A 12,066-nucleotide genomic window follows, 5' to 3' on the forward strand; every position below is an offset into this window, starting at 1 on the left:
AAAATATTTCAAACTATTTTATTTCAGGTTTCCCTAAACTGATCAAATGAACTTGGTATGAACTGGCAAGATATTTTCGTTGATCCTAATTTTAATTTTTTATATTGCTCCATTTGTGAGCTGTGTGCCCTTCTGTTTGACCTGTGAAGATGTCTGTTGGAAAGGCATGAACAGACATTGCTGTGAGATCGGTTCATCTCTCTCACTATGGGGAATGGCAGATACAGCCACACCAGAGAACTATAAAGTTTGTTTTAAGGAAAGAATTCAGTATTGACCTATTACAAATCATCACATATGGTCTATTCAGTGACGTTTTGCAAATTTCTTAGTAAATAAAAGATTTGCAAGAATAATGAATCAAAACCTGAACTCCTTAATTTACACAGGATCATATCTCCATGGCTGAGCTTTTCTCCTTTCATTATGTCCCTTTTTGACTTAAAAATGTTTTCACCATTAGACCATTTTCAAATAAGTCAAAAGTAGAGGGGGGTTTCTTGTTCTGTCTTGTTGGAAGTAGTCTACCACTTTTTTGCTCCAAAAAGTACTATTGCCATAGCGTAGACATTTCAGAGGCCATATAATTAAATTTGTTTTTTAAAAAAGTTTTTTTTTCTTCTCATTAACTCTTACAACAAATCCTGACTATACCATGGGACTCACTGGACAAGATAATTAAGATAATTAAAGGGCTTTTTTGTTGTTCAGCTGGGCATAATTGTTTCTGTCAGGATACAATAGACCTAAGATGATAACTTTTCATTTCAGCTGAAGAAGTTATGGCCTCTGGGTAGAACAACACAAAATGAAATAAAATACATGTTGTAAATGACAGATTCAATGTACAGAGAGTTGATTCATTACACTACATAAGCATAGAAACAAAATCCTAGAAACTATTATTTTAGGGGAAAGAAAGATCCAACATTTCTGGTGTAAGCTGGTTTTGACAGCTATCTGGTAATGGTCATAACTTTTAATGGTGCCTTTTAATATAAGTATACAGGAAATTTGTAATAATAATTAAAAAAAAAAAAGTATTTTCAACTGTCTTTTGTGCACCATACAAGTTCCCCAGCCAAGGGAAGGAGATCTCAGCTGTCAGCCATCCTTATTTTGAATTCTGTAAAAGGCAGCAGCACCCAGGCAAAGGTCTAAGTTTAAATGTTTGGTGGACCACGTGACAAAAGAAAATGATGTTACATTCTTTTTCTGGGATTTCTTAATTGCATATCCTCTTCCTGTGATATTCATTTCAGTTCTATGCTATTTAGCAAGGTCTGAATTCCTTGATTTTTTTATTATCAAGAACGGTGTTTTCTTCCTCCTGCAAACTCATTCCCAGAGTCTATTTTGCAGTATTTACTGAGCAGATCATGAAATGTGGAAAATACTCTTCTCTAACCAGAGAATAATGCTCATCCATTTTGTATTTCAGTCATATCACTAAATATCTTTTCCAAAGTAGGTTGTGTCAAAATGTTCTAGAAGTAGTTGCATTAATTATATGTAATTAATGTTAATTACATCTAGCAAATAGGAAAGAAGGTATGAATTAGGTGTATGGGAAATTGATTAAATTCATAGTAAAAGGATTTTGTCATAGAACTATAGAATGCTTGGGGTCGGAAGGGACCTTAAAACCGATCTAATTCCAAAACCCCTACCATGGGCAGAGACACCTCCCACTATACCAGGTTGCTCAAAGCCCCATCCAGCCTGGCCTTGAACACTGCCAGGGATGGGGTATCCACAGCTTCTCTGGACAACCTGTTCCTGTGCCTCACCACCCTCAGGGTAAAGAATTTCTTCCTTATACCTAATCTAAATCTACCCTCTTTTAGTTTAAAGCCATTACCCCTTGTCCTTTGAAGTGCACCTTGATGATTTATGCTATTTGTATCCTTATAGTATTCAAAATGTTCTTTTCCTTTAAGGTTCTTATGACACACCCTGTGGATCTACATTTCACAGAATCACAGAATTTTTTCATCTTCTCTTCAGGAGAAAAGCATGTGGACTCTCGACTTTTAATAAGGTATTAAAACTGTTTTTATAATATTTGTTTCATTTACTCTGTTTTATTCAAGTGAGACAAAATGTGGAGTAGATAGAGACAGTTTTTTGAGTAAAGTAAAAGTAAAAAAGATGAAGTCTGTTGAGGTTCTGAAGGAATTTATTCCATAGTTCAGACCCCACAAGAATCTTGTACATCTTTACTTCTCTTTTGCAGTAGAGAGTCTCAGCATGCTAAAGTAGTAAAGGGTTTCCTCCTTGAGCTTTGCTAAATTTTTGACTTGTCCATAGAGAATCCCAAATGGAAGGAAATGAGCATTTGAACTTTAATCAAAAGCTGGTATAAAGATAGAAAAAAAAAAAAGTCTGTGTTTAATCTGGCTTGTTGCTCAGGAAATTAGCAAAATAATGTCACTTTGCATAATTTGAAGCTTTCTACTGTTTTGTTGATATAGCTCTACCCCCACCAAAACAAACAAATAAAAACAAAAATAATGAACAAACAAAACCAAACCAAACAAACAAAAAAAAAACACAGGTGATAAAGGTTTGGATTTTAGAATGAGGTCTCTTGGCCAGGTGAAGGAGAGAAGACATCACTGAGAAACAGTACAGTGGATGGTGTCAGAGGTGGTTAAAGGGAAGATATTAACCTAGGGATTGTCAAAAAATATTTGTTGCACTTTGCAAATGTAGTGATGCATTGAAACCTACAGAACTGAAGGTACTTCAGTAGCAAACTACATCAGTTCATATTTCATAGAATCATAAAATGGTTTGAGTTGAAAAGGAATATTTGATTAAATGGAGACATTGCAGGTATATAAGAATCTTGTCTTCATGTTTCTTGCATTTTTGTTAATGAATGAAATGTGTTGACAATACTGGTAGCATGTCTTTCTGCACATGCAATAATATTTCCTCTACTATTAATTATTTTATGTCAGTTGCTTCTTACAGTCAAAATTAATGAACCACTTTATATGAATCCAGAGAAGTCAGATACATATATGTGTATATATATGTATGCTTTCAAATTGTTTTCTAAGTGGCTTAACTGATACAATTAAAAAATCTAATATTGCAAATGTGTCAGGGTTTAGTCTCAGTAACTGTTTTACTTTTCACATCGCCTTATACTAACTCATGGATCTAGAGGCTCATGCTTTTAAGTAACTGCTCAGTGTTGTGCTTTATCAATATTTTGTGTGTTATATGAAATGTCATGGTGATTATGCAGCCTCAGAGAACAGGGTCATGAAGTCTTAATGAATTAGTTATAAATCTATATGAAGATGGCCACACCTTGCTCGGTAATAGCAAAGAAATTTATTTCTCTTTTAAGGGGTTGCTTGTTTCATTGGACAAAGTCAGTTATGTCTGTGCTGACACGGTGAATTAGAAAAGTGTGACTCTTGATCATTTGTTGCACACTTCTGCCCTTTTTAATTAAATGTCTTGAAACTCACTGTAATGTCAAGTGTTAACTTCCTACGGTGTTGTGTCATCCAGAGAAAACTAGAAACAGTTGTGTCCAAAGGAAAAGACAATATGAAGTGACAACTTATGCTGGCCTGCAGGAGCTTGATCGCATTAACTCCCTAATGGAGAAGCTAATGTATGTCATCACTCTACCATGTGTAATCATCTCAGACTGGAGAGAACAGTATTTCTTCCAGCTGAATACGTTTTGATCTATTCTCAAAATATTACTGCAACATTCATTTTTATCTGTGACTGGTAAAGAACTTTAATTTGCATATTACCACTTCTTGTTTTCATTTCAGAGTTTTAAAGGAATTCAGTGAAGTGAAAGAGTAAATGATATAAATGATAAATAGATAATACTCATTCAAAGTGTATCAGTATTTTGTCATGCTTCAAGAACCTGTCATGTAGTACATACCTACACCTAAGCAGCTGCTCACCTCTTGCCTGAGGCTTTGGGATTAAAGTAGCCAGTGGTCAACCTTACTCAGCAAATTTTTTCTTTCCAACAAAGCTAGTGGGTTACTGTAAATAACGCAATGGAAGACCTGCACCTTCTGGTTCCAACTAAACATGCAGCTACTTGAAGTTCAGTTTATATAAGAAGTGTGTACAAACAAAATGGCTGCATATTTTCTACTTAATTAGAAATGTTGAGATAATTATTTTTGTAGACGTAGATCTTTGTGATCGGACACAGCTAGAGGATTTGGTACTTCATGTTAAGGCTTTACTTTAGACAGAATTTGTTCCATGCAAAGTTTTTTGAAAATTGTTACAATACTTATAGCCTAAATGTAGATCAAGGAATCAGTGCAGGAAAATAGTATTGAAACAGTCTATTTCAATGATAGAGCTACTTGCAAAATGCATTAAAAATGCCTTTGCTTGTTCTTTGTGCTGAGACTCTTTACTGTAAGAGAGAAGTCAAATGGTGTCACCTGATATAAATAAAATCTTGTGGTGTTAAGACAAGTACTAGGAGCAAAGAGATGAAAACAAGCAGCTTATAGCAATGAAAAGCAAATGGCACAGCATGCCAGGTATTCTGGAAGAATACCAGATGTGTTCTGCTTGCAGGACATAAACACGGTTATACTATAAGGACTAACGGAGACAAAATGCTGAACAAAACATATGAAATTAAATTTTATTAATTGTTTTCATTATTACTAGTCAGTGTGTATCTGTATAGATTTGTGAACGTATAAAGCCACAATGCCATTTCTGATACCTGCACAGTTCCAGTTAGACAACTGAAGAAAAGTACTGTAACAGCATTTTTCATCTGATTTTATGGTGTTCAAGCAACTGAACATTTATAACACTTAAAAGGCAAAGATCATTAACTGTAGTTGTCCAGTGTCTTTGCATGTACCTACACAAAAAGCTCTTTATGCCTCAGGCACTCACAAAACCACTGCCCACATTCACCCCTGTGAATAAAGGCATTATATACTGATGGAAGATCTTTGCAGAGTCCTGATTATCTTGTGTAGGGTCTTGCTCATAGAGTAAGAGCTCCTCCACAAAGTTTGACCTATTTTCACTTACATGTAGACTTTTTAAAGAAATATTTTACTTTCAAGCCTTTTACTGCATCATGAATCAAGTCTTTAGGACAATATGAATCCCATTACAAAATGTTGAGAGGTTAGAGTAAACAGGGATGATTTCCCGTCTATTGTATTTCTCATCTCTTTCAAGGTCACCTTAAAAGAATTATGGTCACAGAATTTGTTGAAGTTTTAAAACTTTGGTCCATCTATTTAAATCTTTTATCAAATTGTTATTGCTTTTTCATTAGGTAGGTGGGGATCAGTCCCACAAGAATCATGCAAATCAGGGAAGAATAGTGTAGCCTGTAGTGACCTTCATCCAAATCCTTTTGAACAATTTATAGACTACAAAGTAGTTGATTCTTACAAAACCTCTTGTGGCAAGTTATACTATTTACTTGTTCATAAGTGGTTGTTTTCAAAATCATCCAGCAGATGGTTCTAATGAAATTGAAATTCACATTGATTTCCACTGTTTTATGCATGTAGACAGGGCTAAGCTGCACCTGGCTGTAGAGAGGACTGAAATAAAAATCGAAGGACGACAAAATAAGAATTACGTTTGAGCTGCTTTCTAGTTTCTGTCTCCTCAGTAATCTAAGGTCTACGGCTAAAACTGCCTTTTAGTACAAAACATTGTTTATGTTTAGTTCACATAGTCAGTAGTCTCTCTCTTTTTTTTTTTTTTTTTTCGTCTCAAGAGGAAGAAATCTAACTCTTCAAAGGCTATTTAGATATCTGTTTGGTGCATGTCATTTATATCCATTCTGGGCTTTGTCTGGTACTGTTTCTAACCTTCTATGGGATTATATCTCAGCATTTTCAAGCAGTAATTGAAGATCTCCAAGGATCATGTAAGTTATAATTGCCAGTCCTGAGTATGTAGAGTTTCTAGCAGGCTTTTTTTTTGTACTAAGCTGACTTGAAATAAGAACCTATAAAGTCATGAAGACCAAGCACCTGAAAATATTTAAATTTTAGACATTACACTTCAAAATCATGTGGATAGCCAATAGGAGACAATACAATGAGGGAAATTTCCCCAGGCCTGGAGGTACATGAAGAGTGAAAGCAGAAAGTGAATTATACATAAAACATTTCTACATGAATCAAAGAGAGAAAGGGGAAAATGGTGAAAAACAGGGAGAACAGTTTCACCCTCTTCTTTTCTCTGCACAGGTGTTCAAGGTTTCCATAGAAACTTGAACATAGTCTGATGGAGGAGGGAGGGCGCATAACATTTCCTCCATTTCTGTTTAAATGCCATAAAAGTAATGGAAAGACTGATGTGTGGTTTCTGGTTTGCATGGTTAGGCCAGCTATATCCAGAAAGAACAGTCACTAAAACCAATGAATCTATTGAGCCTACATGTCACTAGAATAATTTAACTTATAAAACAAACCTAAGAGGTATCAGGAGTTAAGATTGAGCTTGTCTTTCATCTCAGTAGGTGACACACTTATATTATATTGGTTAAATGGATTCCTTGAAATGTGTGTGTGTACAATTTTCACTATGTTTATGCAAAATTATTATACTTTCCCTTTAAGGAACACTTCTGTAATGGTTTTGGTCTTTCTGCAATACCTGATGTTAGCTAAAAAATAACGTGTTTATTAGAGTCCTTCTCTATCCAGTGAATAATATCCAGAAAATTGATAGAAATTAGCTGAAAATAGGCTATGTAAAATGAGATACATGCCAAATGTGTTGTTCATAGCTGGTGTATACTTTATTTGTTCTGAGGCAGGCTACACATAGTTGTAGTTAGTTCAGATGCTATCAGCCTAAGTAACTAACAGTTACTTTCACATTATCACCACTTGGTACTCTTCAAGGTATGAAATGTTTGAGAATTAAAGACACAGTTGTGGATTAATGTTTTTAATACTTCTTACTTCAATAAGAAAGTTAGAAATTAAAGGTGTTCATTATGGATGGACATTTAGCTAAACTGTGATCTGTAGAACTGCTCATGCAGGAAGTGCTTAGTTAAACATTAGCTTCACATCCCTTTTATAGGGATTGGGTTTGTGTGTTTCTACACATGTACAGGAGCAAAATTAACTGTATGACAGGGAAAGGCAGTTATTCCTTCATGTTAGGAAACAGGTAAATTCAGTTCCATAGAGGGATATGAACACTTTAATGCTAAGAAGGTGATGACATTCCTATTCTTTGTTACAAGGACTTCCTACACTTTTTTTTTTTTGCATTAACTGATCATAGCATGAAGTGCCTTTAAATATATATATATATATATATATAAATATATATATATATTTCAGTAAGTAGTGGAACATGGGATTCCCTATTCTGAAGTGAGAGGCTAGAAATGAGGAGCAATATTAGGCAGGTAAATAATGTATGTCGTTGGTGGGAGGGTACACTATTAAAAGAGCTTCCAGGGCATTTGGCCTGTGCCAAAGCCCTAGAAATTTTGAATGACAGTGCTCTCCTAAAGCCCATCATTAGGCTTAAATGCATGCCCACTCAAATTTTACTCACACTGAAACTACTGGATGTCAACTACCACATGCCATTGCTTACTCACCTGCGCATGGACACGTGTAATACACAGTTTTGTTTATGGTTGAGAACAGGCTGGAAGACTTTGGGTTTAGGTTTTTATTAGAACTCCAAACTATTGTAATTACGTTCCATTTAATTATAGTAAAATGAAAGTTATGTTTTTTTTGTTGTTGTTGATTTTCCCCTTATTGCTTATCTCCTTTGTTTAAAAAGTACATAAATAAATAAATAGTTGCTGGCTGCACTAAAAGTGGAATAGGTGCAATTATTTCCATCCACATGTTATTGTTCATAAGGAATGGATTGGATTTTCTCTTAGGTAGAAATATACACTTTTCAAATTTTGTCTGTTGAAAGGTAATAGATTACTATAAACATATTGAATATATGAAATGAAAGTTGTCTTGATATTAAATCCAAAGTGCCAATAACATTCTCACTATTAACATTTAATATTTACGGGTTATATCCCATCTTTTATTTCTATTGTGAAGATTAACTAAAAAAAAAAAATTATTATTATTTTAGGTTGTCTGCTGTAAATATTGTTCCTGTTTTTTTTTCTTTCTTTCTTTATATTTATTTGTAAAACCAAATATGTGATTCAGCATGCCTAGATTTTGCAGTGCGTATTCATATATTACAGTGGATTACACTTTTCTGTCTTTAGTTCTAATCAACACCAGTGGGACTATTTCAATGATGGTTTTAGCATGTGTGGTCTATAAAAAGGGTCTCTTTTACTTCCGTGCACTTTGAATCATACTATATTGGTCAGTACCTCGTAGTCTCACTGAAACTATTAATATACAATATTTCAGAGTGCTGTTTTCTGAGTAATATTGGCAGAAAATGTCTGGCTCCAGTGGACTGGAGGCTTGAATGTTATATTGAGGATATTGTTCTCATTGAAATTGTTTTAATTACACCTTTCATGAGCATTAGAATGAATAAATATAAATTAAAATAAAAAAAAAAAGTAGTGGATAATTGCACTAAACAGGAAGAGAGATGCCAGATGCTACTCATTCAGCTAACTTAACTACTGGAAATACTTAACATTGTGAGGATGAGGGCAGACAAAGATCAAATATGGTATCACAGAACATCCGCAAAAATTACCTCAGCCTAAAAATATCTGTATGACAGAGCAGTCCTGATACTCACCAATCTGATAAGAGTATTTGGTTAAACTGTTAATAGAAAAAAAAATATGAAAGCATAACAAATATAAGAAAAAAGCATAAATGACAATTCATAGAATTTTTATAAGTGTCAGGTAAAAAACATTGCAGTCACAGTTGATAAGGAAAACGCTAACTTAAATGTCTGATACTGAAATTGCCTCTTAAAAACTTTTACCTTTGGTTGACATTCCTAAAACTTGACAATGTCATTGTCTTGGATCATCTTTTGAAGATCTGAAATGCACAGTTAAAATATTCTCTTAATGTGCATCAAGTTTAAATAGACAGAAAAACATACATGCACACAAGAATTTCTAGATTATATATTTCATATTTTTTAAGCATACTTCAGTATGCTTCCATTAACCAAGAAATTGTCTTCTGTTTATTTTGTATATTTTATAAAAGAAATAGGCTTATTTTATTTTAAACTTGGCAGCTTCAACTCTCTTCCTCATAATTAAATATGGTTTTACATATGTATTTATTTGATCTTCATATATCACCATGCACAGAGTAAAAGACCTGAGAGTACAGGTCAAAATCTGTAGACTGGTAGTATTTGCCCATTCCTTGATAGCAGACAAATGCAATGACATGAATACATCATATGATTGGCATGGCAATCTATTTTGAGCATTAGAAGTGTATTATCATTCAATTCCTTGAAAAAGCCACAGAACTTGTTTCTTACTTTGAAACAGCCGAAATTAAGCCTTGAGTAATTAAATGAACAAATAAATAAATAAACTAAAAAAATCCTTTATCATTGGGCTACAGCTAATTTGGACTCCTTAAGTTTCTGTAAATATTATTTCCCTAATAAAGAAACACTTGATGGGTTCTAAAGTCCTTCAGAATGTTAAGACCTTGTTTTATAGACCTCTGGTAGTGAATTTACTGCCTGGTTTAAATCTAAAAAGTCCAGCTGTTTCGAGTGTTGAATTCTTAACGACTAAAATATTGGATTTATTTAGTCATGATAAATAAGACAGCATTTGTAGCATTAGAGGAGAATTAATTTACCAATCTATAATAGTAGGCCTCGATCCCACAATTCAAATTTATGGAGGCCATTTATGTGAAAGTCAATGCCAGCATTCTACATCATTAAAATGAACAGTATGATCCATGGGATGCCAATATAACAGCTCTCCAGGACCTGAAAAATTTACTAAGAGACTTTCAGTTTACTCCATTGTTAAAAATCCATGGAAACCACTTCCAGAAAACTCCCAGATATTTCTGCTTTATGATGGGGCTACTGGTGTTTGAATTCACAGAGTGGTGCATCTAAGTTATACTGCTTAGTTAAATAATAATAATAATAATAATAATAATAAAGGGTGTGGGGGTGGGGAACACAAAAACAAGCAAATGAAAAATAGACTTTATGGTACTAACATAAACTAGACCAAGATATATAATTATCACATTGGTAACAGATGTCACTTCATATCTTGCTATCAAAAAACAAGATAGAAAATTAATAATACACTGCTTTCTTAATTGTAACAGAATTTTGGTTTGACCAGTCTTAATGCTGATTGCTGCGTATTAACTAAAAAAAGGTATTTCTATATAAATATAATATGGTTACATTATACTTCATAGAATTAATAGAGAAAAAGTGTTTTTTTCTAAACTGACATGATTTAAATGAGGTCCTTGAAGGGAATGACACAATTTCATTATTTTTATAACCATTGCTTTCACTGAGCAATATTTTTCAAGTCCCTAGATATTTTGGGATAAGTTTTCTCCCTTGGAACTCTGTAACTGAAATGTGGTAAACGTATCTCTGACCATATTTTATTGTGATCACGTGAACAAAGATGAAGACTTGAGGAAAGAATACGTGCATGCACATTTCATGTGCGTTTCATATAAAAACATGCATATGCCACTATCTGAATAACATCTCTTCTAAGTGAAGGTCGGAATCTCTCAATGGAATATTGTTGTTACTATTATACATAGAAGCTTTTCTTCTAATTTTTGCCTTCCTCTTCTTTTGATGTGCAATAAGATTAATGTCTGCAGGCAAATTTGCTGTGGAACATGTAGGCAGTCAAACTGAAAACTGATCATGTCTCTTATATTCTCTTGTAATAAATTGTGTATTTTTTACAGTTACACAGAATTTAAAAATCATAGGGTATTATTCATTACCAGATATCACCAGATATTATTCATTAGCATATCGTCATTGCTGATATTCTTGTTGTGACATTTTCCTCTATTGACTGAGCCACATTTTATGTGGAGATTTCTCTCTTCACTTTACAACCCCCCCCCATTTTTTTTCACCACATAAAACAATAGAAACTTCTACCAAAAACAAACAAAGAAACAAATAAAAAATCTATTTTTCGGTGCATCTACTGTATGCATTTCTGAGGAATTTAAAACAAAAGGCATATATTATCCAAGGCATTGGAAAAAAAAATAAAAAATGAAGCACGTTATGTAATTTTGTGATTCATTAATTCATTTATTTTCCCTTGGAGAAGCAAAACTATGTCTCAATTATGCATCAAAGGACTGTATCTATTCAAAATATTTTCCTTGATCTAGTATGTGTTTTATATCAGTGGATAATTAATAAAGCCACAGACAGGCTTTGGTGATACCTATAGGTATGGTGATATCGATATCAAACTGGAATTGATCGTGTTGGTACTTTAAAAATTTTACATAGCTTCTGGAACAAGAATTCTATTTTTCTAAAATAAAAATTGATTTAAGTTACGTCACTGATTGTATTTTAAATTGTTAGGATATTATTTCAGTAATAAACACTAACATTAGTGTTTGCTTTAGGAAGTTTTCTGGAGGCACCAAACGAAATAACAAAGGAAATATTAAAATTGCAGCAGATATGTCTGTAATCCTTAAAAGCTCAGAAATTTAAATTCCATGAGAATAGACTCCAGGTGCTATAATTTTGAAGACAGAAAATAGTTAATATGAAACTTGTGTTGCAATTTTGTAACAGTACCATTGATCACAAACGTTTTTATATACGTATTGGACATTTTACATATGAAGAATTTATTTTTGAGCCACCAGATTTCTGATTAGAAGAATTATTTAACTGTTAATTTGACAAAACTTACAAAAAGATGAATATAAACATAACTAAGGTTGTTGGAAAAAAATAATATTCGAAGGCTATAAGCCAATCTTCTCTCTGTCACTGAGTTAGAAACAAACAAAAATCCTCCTTCCAAATTCATTAATATGTACTTATATTATATATAAATATTACTTAGTAAGA

The 12,066-nt window shown here is 33.3% G+C and overlaps 1 protein-coding gene across 4 annotated transcripts in view; it reads left to right on the top strand.

The window, feature by feature from the left end:
• Window positions 1-12,066, top strand: part of LOC310902391 (uncharacterized protein) — a 495,211-nt gene that overhangs the window by 251,835 nt on the left and 231,310 nt on the right. For 2 of the 4 annotated variants that reach the window (XM_083843892.1, XM_083843889.1), the window contains exon 5: window positions 1,941-2,041. In XM_083843892.1, coding sequence (XP_083700018.1) covers window positions 1,941-2,041 — 101 coding nt within the window. The other 2 variants (XM_083843891.1, XM_083843890.1) reach the window with 2 other exon arrangements.

Source organism: Anser anser (genome assembly GCF_964211835.1).
Source record: "Anser anser genome assembly, chromosome: 7".
NCBI classification, from domain to species: Eukaryota; Metazoa; Chordata; class Aves; order Anseriformes; family Anatidae; genus Anser; species Anser anser.